General features: G+C 40.3%; 1 protein-coding gene across 1 annotated transcript in view; it reads left to right on the top strand.

Annotated features, from left to right (window-relative positions):
• The window catches only part of LOC115790300 (B-cell receptor CD22-like), a 124,472-nt gene that overhangs the window by 15,824 nt on the left and 89,671 nt on the right, over nucleotides 1-18,977 (top strand). Inside the window, exon 8 of the mRNA XM_030744108.1 lies at nucleotides 4,240-4,261. Within this exon, the coding sequence (XP_030599968.1) occupies nucleotides 4,240-4,261 (22 nt within the window). The remainder of the gene's footprint in view (nucleotides 1-4,239; nucleotides 4,262-18,977) is intronic.

The following is an 18,977-nucleotide window of genomic DNA, read 5'->3' as shown; positions in this document are numbered from 1 at the left end:
ATTTCTTGCAGCTCTGTTTCCAGTTTTGTGCATTTTGCATGCTGTTGCTCCTGCTGTATAAGCACGTGCGTGTTCCTCATCACAGCTTCATTAAACTTTTCTCGCAAGCCTTCGTTTTCTTTCTTCATATCTCTGAGCTCGGATTGCAGCTCTGCGCGTACTGCATCCTGCTCTTCCTTCTCTTTCACCATGTCTTTATTTCTTTCCATGGCTTCATTCAACTTAACTTGCAAGTTTTCCTGTTTTCCCTCCGTGTCTTGGAGCTTAGATTGCAGCTCTTGGAGTTTTCTCTCCGCCACTTGGAGTTTGCTGCACATATCATCCACAAGAAGTTTCTCCTCCTGCACACGCTGATCTGATCCACTTCTGTGGGAATTAAGCTGATCATCACCGTTGAAGGGGTCGGCTTCAGTGTCAACTGAAAAATCTTGCCGAAAAGCCCAGTAATCGGTGTCAGTTTCCGGGTCAAGTGGGATTTCAGGCAGATCCCGCCATTCAAGGGGGACTTCTGACTTATCACCCCAGTCAAACAGGTCGCTTTCTCCTGAGAGTTGAGACATCGTGTTGATTGATTGACTGCTACGGATCGAAAACTTTCCAAATGCTCCTGAGTTGGTGCTGAAGTATTGAAGGCTGTGAACACGACTGCTGTGAAAACACTGAATTCTACTCTTTAAAGGCAAACCATCAAATACAGACAGATAGAATGTGATGTCATGATGTAATATAACAAATCTAAAGTCAACATTCCATATGCAAATTAGGTTGTCACATGACTTTAAAGATGTCATGTGACACAAGAAGATGGCCTTGTAAGGAACTGCAGCCAAACTGATATGAGGTAAGGCATTTTTTAAATTCATTTTTTTACTTTATGGTTAACATTCTTTGAACTGCTTTGCAATTCTTGTTATTTATTTAACATCTGGCTTAAAATGACTGAAAAGTAGAAATAATTTATACTTATAAAATTAATATTTATATTTATGTAAATATAATATAAATATAAATAATTCCACTCAGTGACCTGTGTTCATTAAAACTTTCATTATATATTTATTAAAGCAGAACAAGCAGGTGGATTGCTGCTTTGCAGCTCAGCCACCTGATTCCATCCTCACAGAAAGGTTTATGATGCAGGAGGCGAGCAAACTCTGCTGGAAACACAAAATGAAACAAAAGTAAGCAAAAAGAAATGAACCAATGTCAGGAAACAGGTTTAGAAAAAAACCTTTCCACATGATCTCGAGTCTGTATCATTTCCACAGTAACAGACTTCATATGACGGATGTTTTATAAGAAACGAGCTGAACGTCCAGTTAACTCCCGGCATGGTAACCTAGCAACAGCTTGCTTGATGGACTGATGATGGGAAAGAAGTGTGGATGGATTTGAAACTCTGGAGTCTGTTGGAGTGTTACAGAAGCTCACACACACTGAAGGTTACAACAGTTTGTGACAGCTGCATTATCTCGAGTTCATAAAGACATTGGAGCCATTCAGATGGAGGATTCAGGAGTGGAGCCAATGATTTGACCTCAGCTTCATTAAGAAAGCACGACAGGAGCACACACAACACACACACTGGTTCCTCTCCTAAAGCTGCAGGAAAAACAGTGTTGGCAAAGCCATCAAATACTCTCTCTTTCTAACATAATTATACCTGCGTAACAAGCCAGTGGAAAATATTTGTTTGGAGCTTTTGTATCAAGTTTCTGCTGCAGGTTAAACATCAATTAAAGAATGACAAAAATAAGATCAAGGGGAGGCGTGGACATGTGTGGGCTACTGTGTCACAGTGTCTTGTTATTCCACTGACTGAGCACTGATTTAACACCATTGTCATTATAGCAGCTTCCTGTGTGTGTGTGTGTGTGTGTGTGTGTGTGTGTGTGTGTGTGTGTGTGTGTGTGTGTGTGTGTGTGTGTGTGTGTGTGTGTGTGTGTGTGTGTGTGTGTGCATGTGCGTTTGTTCCTGTTTCCAGTATTGGCCTTGTTTATGGATTTGGTTGTACCAAAAAAGCTACATTTTGGTTTGACACTGACTGAGAAATACTGCTGGATAATCTTTATTTAAGTAAAATACTTTTTATGATATAATTTGAGATCATTTTTTCCTAAACAGTGTTTACCTGATCAGAGACAGCTACAGGAGCAGGATGATCTTCAGTATGCCAGCATCCACTTCAACAACCAGGCAGATCCTCTCTACTCCAACATGAGAGCAGCTCAGCCCCGCAGACACACGGAGGAACAGGAAGTTGCCGAGTACACTGCTGTTAGATTTAACAGAGGCAGTGAAGCCAAGAGGTGAGCGGCTCCTCACACAGTGGCATTTTCCTCACTACAAGATTAAAAGGAAATGTTTAAGAAATAGGTTGGCTGCTTTTGCTCTTCGTCTTCACAAATAATGGAAATGATCTGAATTCATGACGTATCCTCCAAATCACTGAATTTCCTTCTCTGTTTCTCAGAGGCAGAAGTCACGAAACAGAAGAGTCGTCATGTGGATTGTACGCCACAGTCAACAAAACCTGATGAACATGACAGGCAGCTGATGGAGGGATATTTGACTTTTGTTTTAAATGTAAAGCTCAGTTGAAGTTATGTTGCTTCTAAAAATAGGTGCCATATTGTTATATTGCTACATATTTAGAAAATTATTACTGTTACTGTGCTGTGAAAAGTATTTCTCACCTTCCTGATTTTTTTTTTCATATTTGTCACACTTACATGTTTGAGATGAAACTAATTCTAATATTACACAGAGATAATCCAGATAACCTGCCAGAGCTGCTGAATCATTTTAATAGAACCTGTCTGACAAAGTGAAGCAGGCTGAAAGATCCAACAAAGCAAACAGATGGAAACAATCCTCAAGACTTTTGGGAAAATAATCTGCAGGCTCAGGAGAAAAAGTGACCTTTTTGAAACCTGACGTAAAAATAACAGCATTTCATAAAAAGAGCATCACACCAACAGTCAAACATGGTGGTGGTAGTGTGATGGTCTTAGGCTGCTCTGCTGCTTCTAGACTTGGACAACTTGTCATAATTCATGGAAACATGAATTCTGCTCTCTACCAGAAAAGCCTGAAGGACAATCAGTTTGTGCCCTGAAGCTCAGCTGCACTTGGGTTATCCAACTGTCAGGGATGGCTGTGTGGCAGGATTGGACCCCAATGCTGCTCTCATGAGACAGGACTAAACTCAAAACTCTGCTTTATTTAGCTTCTTAAATCAGGGAAACCAAACAAACTGAACACTGGGCTGGTCAGGAGAAACAGGAGGACACAGCACAGGAACCTACAACACGACAAAGGACCAGAGAAAACACAGACAATAAACACACACAGGGATAATTAAACGAGGAACACAAGAGTACACGGCTGAAACCAATTAGGAACACAAGACAGAGGAAGCAAAACAGCTCATGAAACACGAGGAAGTCACAACACAGAAATAACCTCACTTTATTAATTTTTAATTGAGAATTTTATTGTTTCTGCCTTTACTGGATACAAATGAGTAATAAGATTTACAGAAAAACTACTTTAATGTTTCCAGTTTAAGTATTTCTAATCTGATCTAAGATCAGCCTCACTGATAGATGATGGCTCTCTGACAGCCACAGCAGAGATTTTTCACTTAGTTACTGTTAAAGGTCAGAGGTCAGTCATAGTTTCATATTTAGCTGAAAACATGCAGGGCAGCTTTCCAAGTCTGTAATGAATGTAAAGTTTTACCAATAAAGGCAAACATGTTATAATGACTGTCTCAGCTTTATAGGTTTAAATATTTCAGTACAGTTTTGGGAGGATGAGACATTTTAATTAAAGAATGCAGATCGTGTCAGGAAAATGAATCCATTACAAACAGATCTGGACTGGATGAGCTGGGAAATGACTGGAGCCTGAACTGGATCTGGACCTTATCCGGTCTGAACCCGTGATCCTGATCCGTTTGGATCCTCCTGCTGTGCAGGTGGACTCAGACACAGTTTGTGGATCCGTTATAGAGCCTCTGATCACTGATTTAGATGATTTTCAGATGCATACTCTGAATCCCACAGACACATGGAGGGACAAGAAGGTACTGAGTACACTGCTGTTAAATTTAACAGAGGCAGTGCAGCCCATGAGCAAGACCATTATCCTCACTGCAAGATTAGTTTTCACAATACAGCTTTAGGCTGCATACTCAGAATCACCTCATTTCTCTCTGAGCCAAAAATCAGGAAGCCGGAGAGGATCCATCTGCACTGTCCCCTACAGCCAACAAGATCTGATCAACACAACAATAATAATAATACCCAAGCTCAGATTTTACTTTTCTTCTTTTTTTTGGTCTAATAAATTTAAGCTACAAAAATTTGACTCAGTCCATCTGTTTGATCAGAACTACAAGCATAAACTTGTTTAAAAAAAAAAAGAATAAGAAAAGAAAAGAAAAAAATCATGTGAACATGTTTACTTTATTCCCTTTTAAATTCAGCATGTGAATGAACTTTGGTTTGGTCCCAGAAAGAAGCTGCTGGCCTGATCTGACCTTTAAGTATCACAGTTTAACTCTGCATGGCCACAATGGTGGATCCATCCCAGGCAGGTGGTTCAGTGTGTCCTTTTCTCAGACCACCTCATTCAAGCGTATGCTGACATCAGAGATGAAGGTTTACTGATGAAATTATAAAAAAATGTAGTGAGGAAACCTGATTTGTCAACAGTAGCTCAGGGACTCCTGGGAGGTTAATCTACGTGTGTGTGTGTTATACAATAATTATTGTAGAGTCTTTGCTTTATGATGTAAAGTGCCTTTAAGTGACACTTGTTGTGATTTGGCACTACATAATTAAAACTAAATTGAATCAAATTGAACAATTCATGAATGTGCGTTTCTGTATTGAAGATTGTGTCAAGTTCACTAACCAAATGAATCTGTTGGAGCTTTTTTTATTTCTTTATACTAGTAGTAAAATACATATATGATCCTTCATCATTATCATTGTATATTTTTGATGTCTGATATCCTGCTGTAGTGTCATCATTGGTTAATTTACATGAAGAAATAAAGCAGTTTCTAACTTTAAAAACTTAACATAATATTTTGAAAAAAAAACTAATTTTTCAAGGATCCAAACACTTCATCACTCAGATTTATCAGAGTGATATAAATGGAAATAAGTGTTGATTTGACACTAAAGTAAAAATAAAATAATATTCTGCTACACCTCCACTTTTGTGTGACTTTTATGCTGTGGGGCACGTTTGTATAATATAAAATTATTACATTCACACTCTGATGACTCAGGAGCAACTTGAGGTTCAATACTGTATCTCACCTAAGAATCATGCAGACTGGAGCAGCCAGGGATTGAACCACCAACCTTCCAATTGGTAGATGACCTGCGCTACCTCCTGAGACATAGATGTTGTTTTCTGAGTTAGATCTTGTCACCCAGTCATTGAGCCTTTATTTAGCCCAACAATAGTCACTGAAAATTGGGCTGGGTTTCATCTGAATGACTTGCTCCAAATCTAGCATGAGCTGGCTAGCCTGTTTGCATCAGTTTAACAAACACTGTCAACTCCAAAAAGGAAACAAATATGTTTATGCTGTAAATTCACTTTTTCAACACAGTCTAACATTTAATACATACATTATTATCCACCATATGTTTATGTTTTCTCCTCCAGATGCTCCAATACTCTGTGTCAGTGAGTACCTCTGCTGAGACAGAGGAGAGCAGCTCAGTGACTCTGACCTGTAGCAGTGATGCTAACCCAGCAGCTCAACACACCTGGTACAAGGAGGATGAAGACTCCCCATAAGCATCAGGACAGAATTACTCCATCCCTGACAGCAGACTTGAACACAGTGGAAGGTGTTACTGTGTAAACACCAGAGGACATTATATCTCTACCTTACATGATCTGACTGTTGTGGCTGGTTATCATTTACATTCAGCAAGTCACCATTTGAATGTAGCAAAAACAAGGAAAAAGGTCATGTGGGTTTAATGACCATTGTGACCAAGCTCCTATTTTACTCCTATTTTACTAGCTGGGAGGTGCAGTTATGCATACTGTGGATTTTCTTTGGCTACTGAGGACGTCATGTAGCCTAGCTCCAGTTTTTTTGATCTCCCCATTGGTTGATAACCATTGTATTATATACTTTAACTTTCATATTAATTATACTGTTAGTCTTCCTTCTGGCTTTGCTACACACATTTCTTGTATATCTGGACAGATCCATCCTTACACACTTGTCTTAATGTTTCATCCATTTTTTTCCACTTGAGGCTTTCCTGACTTGAGTCAAGGGTTTTAGAGCAGATGGTGGGACAGACTGTAAATATCCTTGATTCAAGTTTAGGACTTATAGTATTTGATCATTACCTGACTTGACTTTACATGAGCAGGATCTGCATCAAGACCCTTTTCTGTTACTTCTGAGTAACAGATAAAAATAATGGTTGAACATAGCTGACAGAGGACATCATCGCTGTAGCTCTCCACTCTGTGCTGAGCAACTTGGAGCAGCAGCAGAGCTTGAGTCATATCAAGTGTAAAACAAATGATTGACAGGCCTTATCCTTGGGAAATACTCACAAAATCACTAATAAAATGATAATATAACAGTTTCTGATACCTAGGGTGCAAAAAGCACCACTGAGATCATATGTTTCCATACAGACTTCTCTTTATTAGTACCCTGCTAAATCATGGGTTAGAAATTTAAAAAATCGTTCTTCACATATACAAGGTATTGAATAATCAAGCCCAATAGAGCATTATGTCCCTCAGACTGATGCCTTACTTATCCTTGGATGCGTAGTCTTAGAACAGTAGGGAGAGCCTTCAAACGTCCCACCCCACAATTTGGATTTGGGAGACAGATAGTTAGGGATAGATCAGGTGGCCATACATACATAGTTATGTCAGTACTACAGATCTAGACTGCTGAGTTTTTGTGAGATGTGTATAAAGTTATGCATAAGGGAGTCGGCATGAAAAATTGATTGTTTGATACGCTTGTAATACAACGCCTGTTTTACCAAGACACCCTCCCCTTTCACACGCGGTCTTTAAAAGCCGTGGTCGATTGTTGTAAGGTCATATATTTTCACAACACAGACTTTGGGACGAGAATATGGCGTCTTACAACTCTTCTGATCAGACAAACCTCGACGAACAAAGTACAAACAGTGCAGTCAGCGAAAACTCTGAAGTCTCTGAAATACTGCGTCCCTACATCTGAAAAATGGTGTGATGGTGACGAGGTGTCGGTCTGGAGTACCTCGCCTCCGCAACCCTGGACTATCGAACCCTGCGAGGATGATGAGGAAGATTTGTGCCATTTTAATCCTTCACCAGGCATCGATGCAACAGAATGGGCCTGGCCTCCTTTCATCGGTCCACAGAAAACACCTGACCCCTCAGTCACTTAAATCTGAAGATGTCATGTCAGATAATCCTAACCAGCCACACGGCGAGGCAAAGAAATCAGCGGGCACCATCGGGTCCGCGGGTAATGAGAAAACACCTGACCCCGAACCGCTTAAGGACTCGTCATGTGAGCCGACCTGGTGGAGTGGTCCACAGACAGCAGAATGCCCACGTTCGTGGTGCGACCCAAACTTCCACACACGTCGCTACCGTATCCACACCAACAAGAACAAGGGATGGGATTTCGGTGTAGCTGCAGTGTTAGATATCTCACGTAATCCGTATCCGTATCCGGGGTGAGGAGAAAGCACCTGATCCTGATCCGCTCTGGATTCAGGATGAGGACATGCCCTATGTACCTGAATGGTGGACCCCCTCAGACACCGCCGCAGTTTGAGACAACTTGTAACATTACTGTAACAAACATTTTACGAGAAAAACATGTCTCACCTTGTTTTTTGTGATATGTGATGGAATAAACGTTCATAAAGCTGGAGTGATACAACGTTTGTGTACAGGTTAAAAGCTATAGTTTTGTGTTCCAAAAAGAAAAGGACTTTTCTGTGCTTACTGATCTTTTGTTCCCCACCTACAAAATGTCCAAACTAACGATTCTTTTCACCTTTTCTTGTCAGAGAGACATTAAACACATCTGTTCATGTGTATCTGATCATTAAAAACTGTTACACAGCTAAAAAAAAATTCATGATGTTCACCACAGAATAAATTTGTGGTTACAAACTAAGTGCACGAGCCCCGTTTGATTACAACAAAATACGTGTGAATGTATCTTGTTAAATAAATGTTTTAAAATTGTTTCTTTACCTACATGACCCTGGTATTCCTCTATCAGGTATGAAGTAAGTATGAACCCTACAACCCGCATGCAACTGCATTATTTTTATTTAACTTAGTTTCAGATTCCACTTACCACTGATGTAGGCTCTGAAAATACATGGCTAATTTATTCAATCATAGCTCATGATGGTTTGGCGTGAAAGGAATTAAAACAGCGGTAAATTCATAGGCCTTTCATTCCTATAAAGCTTTTGGGGTTTAGTGGAGAGAAACATATTTCTTTGGGTATACAGTAGTCTGTACTGATGAATAGTTGGTATAGATCCATTCATGAGCAAAATAAAATCCTTGCGGTTATACTGTGTGAGTTAAAAACATAGTTCAGCCGACACAAAATTAAACATCAGGCTGTAGGTTTAAATCAAGCGCAGGACTGTTGGTATGGGGTGATGTGGGGGTAGTACTGACCTGATGGGGGAGAAGCGGTGCTGTTGGTCTGGTGGGGTGTGATAGGGGTGGGGGATGTTACACCAGGTGGACTACTGTTGGTGTTGGTAGGATTTGCGGATGTGGGGGTAGTTGTTGATCTGTACGGATGAGGTTTTCTGAGTTATCTCCTTCAGTCTGTGGGATTTTGCATTGCTTATCCATTTTGCTTAATCTGTGAACTTTATTGGGACAAAGCTTGTAAAGTGTGCATAAAGGAACCTGAACAAATAATGCTTTCAGAGCACTGAATGTTTTGATTTTTGGATACATAATCATCACAGCCTTGTGTGATGGTGTTAATTTCACCTCATAGTTTTAAGTAATATAATTCAGTACAATGATTTTACTCACAAAACAATACCTAGTAGCTAATCCTTTAAATGTTTTGCATAAATAAGGAGGGCTGTGGACATGTGCGCTCCGCTCACTGGAAAACTAAGTGCGTCAACTTCTGTGGTTTGTGGGGAGTGTGTTATTTTTTCTGTTCTTTGGTAGTTTATCCGACATGGTAAGTAATGAAACTGTAATGTTAGTTTTTTTCTGCAGTTACCTGAGGCACTGGGATTAAATCTGTCGAGCAAGAGGGAGTTCCGGTTGAAGGACAGCTGGGAAACTCACATTAGCGCTCATGTCAGATCGATAAAACAAAACCAAAAAGTGTGTATTCGTTGTTTTTTTCAACTTTTAGGGGTAATTGTGAGATAATGCAACAGAAAGCTGCTGGACAGTCTGACTTCAGTTACCGAGTCACCCTCACGTTGTACTAGTTGTGTTTTTGTTGGAACGTCTGCTTATTGTTTTCCGCTGATTGTTACTCTGCACAGGTAAACACGCGAGGTACAGTATGTTACAGTATGTAGGTACAGTTGTTCAAAGGAGTGCTCGACCCCCAGGTCAAAGGTCAAACCCGCTTCTATTCTTCATTTTATCAGACCAGAACGTGAAATGCCTTGTATTTCAGTTTCATTTCATTTTTGACATCCGTGTGCAGAGTGTGAAATGTGGATGACCCTAAAAGATGTTTTGTGTACTAAATATTGTCTAACTGTAGAAGTGACAGTTGAGTTTCCTGAGGTTATACAAGAATTACAAAACAGCACTTGATGTTAATTGATCTTTAATTTTTATTTATTTAATTTGACTTAAAACAGTTACAACAGTATGTTAAAACAGTAACACAGTTTTAAGTATTGACCACCCAGATAGAAAAACTCAAATTTAAGGTCAAACTTTTAGTTTAGCCCATTTTCCTTTTACAAATAATTGTTGCTCCTCAGTGACGCTTGAATATGATGGTTACTTGTTCAAGGTCAGGATTATATCTGTTGTTAAATAGGCTTTTTCTTTTTCTTTCAATTTCCACAAGAACCCCCACCCCAAGAATCAGATGATTCCCTATGAGCAAGCACATGGCAACAGCGGGGAGGAAAAACTCCCTGGTAACAGGAAGAAACCTCCAGCAGAACCACTTGTTGAGTGAGGGGAAAGTGAAAATGAAAGAAAAAAAAAAAAAAAGCCCAAATGACATTTTTTGGAGCAACTTAATAATGGGCTGGTGTAATTGTAACTAAATGAGTATTGGGTTTTCCAGTGTGGAATGCAGCTGGGTTTTGGACACTTCAGTCAATGCTGTATGGCCTTTTTTACTGCCATTGGAAAGGCTGCTGAGAGAGAACGAGGCTTTGGTCTTCTGTGTTCTCTGTGTCCATGCAAGGGTCTCTGGAGGAATTCTGTCAGAGGCCGGAGTTAAAGAAGGGATGTTCGAGAGCCCCCAAGGGTGTGATGCGCTGGGCGGAATCTAAGTGCAGCATCTGTTTAATCAGGCTCACCAACAAATCCTGACCACTATGGTCTCCTGTTCTGATTTTTATTAATTCCTTAAGATCATCAAGACTCTTAAGCTTAAAATATCGTTTTTCTTCCGCTTCATATCCTGTTTCATATTGAAATTCTTCTACAGACTTAAATCTCCAACTCCGATTGCTGCCGCTGTCTTTTACAAAGTAACGTTCTGTATCAATTCCACGGTCTAGGACAGACTGTGGTGGCTGGCCCTGAGTTTCTATTATAAATCTGAGAACATCAAACTCCCCGATGCCAGGGTAGAGTGGCAGCCCTGTGGCCAGCTCTACAGCTATCAGGCCCAGGGACCACATGTCAATGGCTTGATTCAATGGAGCACCAATCATTACCTCTGGCGCCCTGTGCCAACAGTTCTGCACCCTGTCATTTGGCTTCAATGAAGACACGTTACGTGCCAGTCCAAAATCGATAATTTTGACTTTGACTGGAAACTGATCGCGGTCCACAACCATCAGGTTATCTGTTTTGAGGTCGGTGTGTACTATTTCCTTGGAACTCAGATGAGACAGGGCATTTATCAGCTGATATAAAATTGGCCTCAGCTGACTTATGGGAAGGCCATGGATGTAGCGATCCCGTATATAATCATGCAGGCTTTGATCGAGTAGTTCGAAAATTAAGCATATACGCTCCCTGTCAAGGAAAAAGCCATTCCATTTCACAATGTTGCAGCTGTCTGGATCCAAGTCTTGCAGTTGCTCGAGCATGGATATCTCTTTTTGTGCCTGTTGCCGAATGGCAGGGATGTTCTTGTTGACTTTAATAGCCACAGCTTGGTTGGTTTCAGTATTGAGACATCTGGTTACAAAACCAAAGCAGCCCTCTCCGAGGAAAGCCTCGACTCTGTAGAAGTCTCCCAGTATGGTTCCTACACCAATGTGAAGATTATTGTGGGGGAAGGCTGGTTCATTCATTGCCATGTTAAACTGATATTGTTCAGGAAACTGCTGAGAACTCTTTTGCTGTCAGCTCAGAACTAAAGTGGAAGAAAGTTTCAAAGGTGGCCTAAGAACTTCTGTCATGACATGTTCTATGACATCATCAAAGCAACAAAGTATCAATTCACCAGGTTGCCATGGAGACAGGCACCTGCTGCTCTTAGAATGGTCATGAGTGAATCTTGAAATAGTCAGAGTAATGTAACTACTGTGAATGCTGTTAAGCAGAAATTTTCCCTTATTTTGAAATACAAAACTTGACAGGTACTCGGAATACAAGCTACAAAGTACAAATCACAAATTTACAAGTACAAATCTCTAACTATCGCATGTCATACTGCGCATGCGTTAAAAGACAACATTCCTGCCCAAAGATGGCAGAGAGAGTGAATTGTTGATCATTTAATGTTGGAGTTATGAGAATCAGACAGTTTAATATTGTGCTATGTTCTATACCACTTAGTGTATCTGGCAAATTGTGTTTACAAGTCAGAAAAGTTCAGGTATCTGTTAGGGATTATTTTTTACTCAGTGACAAATATTTAAAGGTAAACTCCAGTAAATTAATTAATAAACAGTGGATCAACTAAATAATAAACAATTAAATAATACATTAGACAGAGAGCAACTGATCAGAAAGTAGTAGACTAACTTCTCTGTTCCAGTACATCTTATCTTGAGGAACGGCCACAAGGACGTATAATTAAAGCATCAGGAGAGACAACAGGCTTCACTGTGGATGAGAGGAGTCTGGGTCATGAAAAACCAGCTCGAACAAGACTTCACAAAAAACCTGTTTACCTGTCTTATCCTTTGCTTGAATCTAAGTAGCATTTTATGGGCTTACCAATGAGGCTTATAAAGATACTGAATTTGTGAGATAATATGCAGATAAATTCAACTTTGTAAAAAGTATGGAAAAAGGATTTCTAACTTAGAGGATCTTACAGCTGGATAAACTAATGGGATACACTGTGTGTACTGTGTGACTTGGTACAAGTCATGATGCCATGATGGCATCATGGCAAGTAAAAAATACCAACAATGATAAGAGAAAATATATTTGACCACTTGAGTGTTCTATCAAACTGGTCTATAAAACTGTTTTATTAATTATTTCAACACTTTAATGGTCAAATGCGCGAAATTTACGCATCGCCTCTTCAAACACATGTAAGAAATGCGGGGTGAACCAGTGCAGTACTGTGGCTCACCTCTAGTGGCGCTGTGTCACATACAATAAATGGAGCATGCCCATTGCTGTCGCTCTTTATATCACCAATATACATGTTTGATTACACCTGTGCTGCACATGCTGATGTCCCACAGTCTGTCTAATATACTGAATGAATGTGTATGACATGTTTATTCTTTATAATCGGTCATAAATGCATGGTGAAAATACACGGGGGGGTACCGTACCAATCTTCCAATAAGGGTAAGATGATACATTTTTTCTTTTTAATTTATTTAAAAAGAGACCCCCCCCCCCAAAAAAAAAAAAAAAAAAAAAGTTTGACCTCACATTAAATATTTTGTTTTTCATGCCATCATTGTTGAACAGTATGGAGTTAAGCATAATTAACCATTGACATAATTTGGGGTTCCTATATGTGAATGTCCAACTCCAGACGAGTCTGTGCCTCACCCGTCACAAACCTCAGGTCACTGCCAGTTTGCTAGAGGGGGGCCGTCATTAGCACTAGCAATCGTAGTGCCAGAAGCCTCCACTCAGTACCGAGGGGCTCCGTCAAAATGTTTTTTTATGCTTTATTCCCTGATTAAACTAAAAATAGACCTGCAGTTGAAACGTATTTAGGATAATGCTTGTGAATAAAAAGCCTTACAGCATTAATAGGCTAGTGACAATACCCCCAAAATTTTGACATACCCCTACCGGAGGTAGAACTAAACTCAACCATGTTTTTCCTCATCTCTAAAGCCTCCCCTATATGAAATGGATTCTTGGCCAAAAATATTTTTATGCCAAGATGGTTAAATTGACAGATATTGCTATATACCCCAAAACTAAAAAAGAACTCAAGTACAGCCTATCCGCATGGGGGTTAATGCACAAAAACTGATGTAGATTAATAATAACACAAGGCCTGAGAGCTTTCAGAATAGGCATGTATGTAGTCAGGATTTTACTTTACCCACTAGAAAAAACTGGATGGGAATATCTTAAAGTATGGGGTAGATAGAGACATTGGAACACATATCTAAAATAGGCGAACATGGAAAAAAATATATCTATGCAAAATGTTTTCATTTACTTTGTAATTGCTTTGCCAAAGTTTGTCATAGAAACACATATGATGGCTTGTTGGAAAGGTGAGGTTGTGCTGAATCCATCAATACCAAATATGTAAATGTGGCCTGCATAATCAGGGTGTTAAGTCACTTAATGTATGAAGTGCCCCAATAGAAAAGTATTGAGAAAATTGAGTCTCCAGTCCCAAGCTTTATTATCCTGCATGTATTGTCATAAAACACAGTAGGCTTGTTGAATTAATGTGCTTGTTTTCTAAATCCAGCAATACCAAATATGTAAATATACCATGCATAGTCATTTAAAAATGAATGAATATACTGCATTTCATTGCAATATACTAATCTGTACTGGTAAAATCACCAGGGATGAGTGAGTAGGACAGGAAACCACAAGATAGGATAACAGCTTGGCCTTGATGGGTCTTTTTTAATAAAACTATAACTTAACTACACACAGTATAAATCAGGAGCAGAACTCAAATCAAACAAAAGGCCATCCAACAAAACAAACAAGTGTGGAGGTTCAATTACTCCTTTTCTCGAGCTGCAGTGTCCAGTTTCAAGCCTGGAGCTTTCAGCAGCAACCAGAACACATGCTGCTTTTGGTAGCTATACTGGGGCTAGGCCATCTCCAATAACTACTTTGGTGAATTCGGCTCCCCATGATGTCACAACTGAAACATATCACTGCCACTCTTTCAAATAATCATCTCACTGCAATTGCCATCCTTACAGTACAGGTGTGTGAGGTCACAGAATTCTTTAGGTGCTGATGCCTTCTGATACATAACAGGTTCAATGAACCCATCTTCCCTGAGCCTCCATCCTCCCTGGGTCCCAGAGAAGAGGCTTGGACAGGTGACTGTTACATTTTACAATGAGACATGAATGTGAAGGTGCAAGGTGTATTACATGTAACACCAGCCTTGTGTCAGCCTCTTCCTGGTCACTGTAAAATTCTGTCAAACAGTCAGTACTTGACTTGCTAATCTTTCTGACCTCTTCACCATTTTCAAAGCCACCTGCCAAGATCATTCTGTTCCCTAACGAGATTCTCTTTGGACCAATATTGATGATGCAGCTGCTGATAAAGCTACATAAATAAATAACTCGTTATCTCGAGAAAACCATCAGAAAATAGTTTATACGTCCCATGGCCGCTCTCGGCTTCTGTAGGTATCCAAAGCAAAGGAATAAATATTAAAAATGGACTAGAAACAGTTGGGTTGGTGCATCCCAAATGCAGATATCAAATTATAGTTCTGACAAAATCTTGGGCAAGAAAACATCCCGGTAAAATGTTTCCAAAGTCTGGATTTTAACTGCCCAGGTTTGGTCTCTCTGAACAGGCAAGATCACAAAGTCAACTGTAGTTCAAATAATAAGTTGACAACTGTTAGCTCCTGTGATATGTAGGTTTCCCTGGATTTGCTGTCAGTAGTTATGAGTCTTTTTGAGTGCCAGGGAACCACTTGCTTCATCCACTTCCAGAAAAAAGTCCTTACTTTCTGCTGCCTGCAAGAGAGTTTTGGCTCTGGCTGACCATGGACATTTCACCTCGATGATGCAGTCATCAGAGATAGTCCCATCTGGAGAACCACCAAGCAGGCCACTGTCAGATAAAAACAGTCCCCTCTCCTTGATAGCCGCACCAGTGCAGTCAGTATTGAGCTGCTTGGCCTTTGGCTCGTGAAGGATTCCCCAGTCACATGCCTTTGGGGGTGAAAATAAAACTTAGTCTGAAATGTATTCTTAGAAGCACAGACCCCTTGTTACTCACAACTTACTTTAGAGCCTTCTGTGAGGTTGTACTGGCCAAGCAGGGTTTTGAATAAGGAAGGAGGGTATGAGCACTGCTGGACTGCACCCAGAACCAAACCAAAGTTGCTGGCTGTGAGTCACTTCTTGCGATATGCCGACCTTTTATAGAGAAACACAAAGTAAAAGATGCAGTTCGCTAAAATTTCTTGGGTAACTAACAGATATGCATAATAAATCAAACCCTCTATGTTAGCAAGAGCAGTGGTGGTAATTTGTCATTTTTTTCTTATACCAAAAACTGATTAAGCTTATCTTGTTTTGTTAGTGGCCCTGAAAGCTTATTTTGTAGCAGCTTTAGAAAACACACAAAAAAGACAAAACACAAGTAAGTTTTGCCAAACAAAGAAGAAAGAAGAAGAAGAAAGAGCTTTATTTGTCACATACATTTACATGCAGTGAAATTCATTCTCTGCATTTAACCCATGGAGTATATTTTAATAAAGTCGATTTCCATGTGTTTTCTTAAGCTGCACTGAACTGTTTGCAGGGGCACGGAAGTTTTTTACCAATCCACTTTCTTATCACAATGTATTCATTGTTTGCCCAACTGTGGCCTCCTCTATCTGTTTCTTCTCCTCCTCAGTGACAGCCATTGATGCAAGGACATAAAAATGCTTGTCCTCGGCTTGAACAAAACCTATACTCTTAACAAGTCCGTCAAATGTCTTTACTGACAGACTCTAGATTTAAAGCCAAAAAAAATAAAAAAATACAAATGAGTCAGTAAAGCCTTTAGTGGAACCACACAGAGTTGACTGTAGAGTATACAATATACATCTAAATTTAAGTGGAGATCATGGACAAGGCCAGTCTTATGTCTGTAATTTAAAGAAGTTTACATATACACTGCTCAAAAAAATAAAGGGAACACTTAAACAACACAATATAACTCCAAGTAAATCAAACTTCTGTGAAATCAAACTGTCCACTTAGGAAGCAACACTGATTGACAATCAGTTTCACATGCTGTTGTGCAAATGGAATAGACAACAGGTGGAAATTATTGGCAATTAGCAAGACACACTCAATAAAGGAGTGGTTCTGCAGGTGGGGACCACAGACCACTTTTCAGTACCTATGCTTTTTGGCTGATGTTTTGGTCACTTTTGAATGTTGGTGATGGTGCTTTCACACTCGTGGTAGCATGAGACGGACTCCACAACCCACACAAGTGGCTCAGGTAGTGCAGCTCATTGAGGATGGCACATCAATGCGAGCTGTGGCAAGAAGGTTTGCTGTGTCTGTCAGCGTAGTGTCCAGAGGCTGGAGGCGCTACCAGGAGACAGGCCAGTACACCAGGAGACGTGGAGGAGGCCGTAGGAGGGCAACAACCCAGCAGCCTTTGTGCAAGGAGGAACAGGAGGAGCACTGCCAGAGCCCTGCAAAATGACCCCCAGCAGGCCACAAATGTGCATGTGTCTGCACAAACGGTTAGAAACCGACTCCATTAGGATGGTATGAGGGCCCGACGTCCACAGATGGGGGTTGTGCTCACAGCCCAACACCGTGCAGGATGCTTGGCATTTGCCAGAGAACACCAGGATTGGCAAATTCGCCACTGGCGCCCTGTGCTCTTCATAGATGAAAGCAGGTTCACACTGAGCACCTGTGACAGATGTGACAGAGTCTGGAGACGCCGTGTAGCGCGATCTGTTGCCTGCAACATCCTTCAGCATGACCGGTTTGGCAGTGGGTCAGTAATGGTGTGGGGTGGCATTTCTTTGGAGGGCCGCACAGCCCTCCATGTGCTCGCCAGAGGTAGCATGACTGCCATTAGGTACTGACGTGAGATCCTCAGACACCTTGTGAGACCATATGCTGGTGCAGTTGGCCCTGGGTTCCTCCTAATGCAGGACAATGCTAGACCTCATGTGGCTGGAGTGTATCAGCAGTTCCTGCAAGATATGTTTAACAGTTTCTGATTCATTTTTCTTCTTATTTCTGTATTTTCAGTTACAAAAAAGAAAGCTATTAAAAGAGAACTCCATAAGATACAAGAAAAGCAAGCCTTGTGTGGAGCTATTTTGTTCGCTGGCTGTCTAGCAGCATACTGGCTCACATGTTGTGAGGACAGCACATTATATATCACAGCTAATTATATTTTACTCTGCCAAAGGAAGATGTCAGAACTCCGTGACAGGACTGCTAGCCTCTGTGAAATACAGAAGACAGAAAGGACGTTGTTACAGCTTAAAGCCAAGTGTAAGGAGTGCACGCAGGTGTGGATTTCTCATATTTCTGGCAATATAAGGATTAGCAGGTAGCCAATGTTAATGGTACACCCACTGATAGTATATAAAAGATGGACAGAACAAAGTGAAGCTAATGTGGATGTGACTTTAAAGGTCCCATGTAGTCACGTCCCCAGAATGTATATTTTCTGTTTGAGCCCAAACTTCCACACATCATTTTTGTGCCATGCCTGGTTTGGAGCTCCATACAAGTTGGGTTTACATAGCGTGGACGTAGATCAGCTGCAGTTCATTTCTCTTTAACGCAGATGTTTTGGATATGAAGTCGTGGCAGTTGTTTCTTCAGATTCTGTTGATACATTTGGTTCATTTTGGAGAGTTTTAACCTATTTTTAAAAACATAATTGAGCACCATAAGCACCTTTGAGGCTTATTGTCCTGAAAGTCATTACAAGCGTTCCTCAGTAATTTAAAGCTTTGCTGCTTTGTGTGCTTTTCTATAGGTCAGGGGTATTCAAATAAAATTTAAAGAGGTCCAGTCAGACAAAATTTCATGAGGCCAAGGTCCGGAAGTCCAACTATTTAATGTGATATATATATATATATATATATATATATATATATATATATATATATATATATATATATATATATATATATATATGACTATTGTGTAATAATAACTCGACAAAAGATACCATTTAAAAAACTGCATTCAACAACCAACTGTTCACAAAATAGCAGCGCTACGTGTTTAATGTGTGTAATATTAAGGAAACACATGAACATCAACAAGGAGAAACATAAAGAAAAACATGAACTCCAAAACTGAATAAACTCTACAACAAACTTCAGCTTCAGTGCAGAACACGTGGTGTAAAACATCAGAACACAGCGAATGTTGGACAAAAACAAACTGAACTCTTTGAAGGAATAGCCAAACTCGCATGCAATTGGTCAGTGGGTTTGCTTGGACGCTTCACTACTACCATAAGGACTGTAAACCAGAAAGCACTCAACAAGATTTTAATTAAGTGGTTATTTCTGTTTTGGTATTAGGTTCTGGTCCGCTTGAGACATCATTTCGGTCCGGATCCGGACCGAGGTCCGCCTATTGGTGATGGCTGCTTTAGACGTTTGTCTAAGTGAACGCCCT

The sequence above is a fragment of the Archocentrus centrarchus genome, chromosome 1 (assembly GCF_007364275.1).
Source record: "Archocentrus centrarchus isolate MPI-CPG fArcCen1 chromosome 1, fArcCen1, whole genome shotgun sequence".
NCBI lineage: Eukaryota > Metazoa > Chordata > Actinopteri > Cichliformes > Cichlidae > Archocentrus > Archocentrus centrarchus.
The sequence above is the reverse complement of the archived record's forward strand: the minus strand, read 5'-3'. Positions and strand labels throughout refer to the sequence as shown.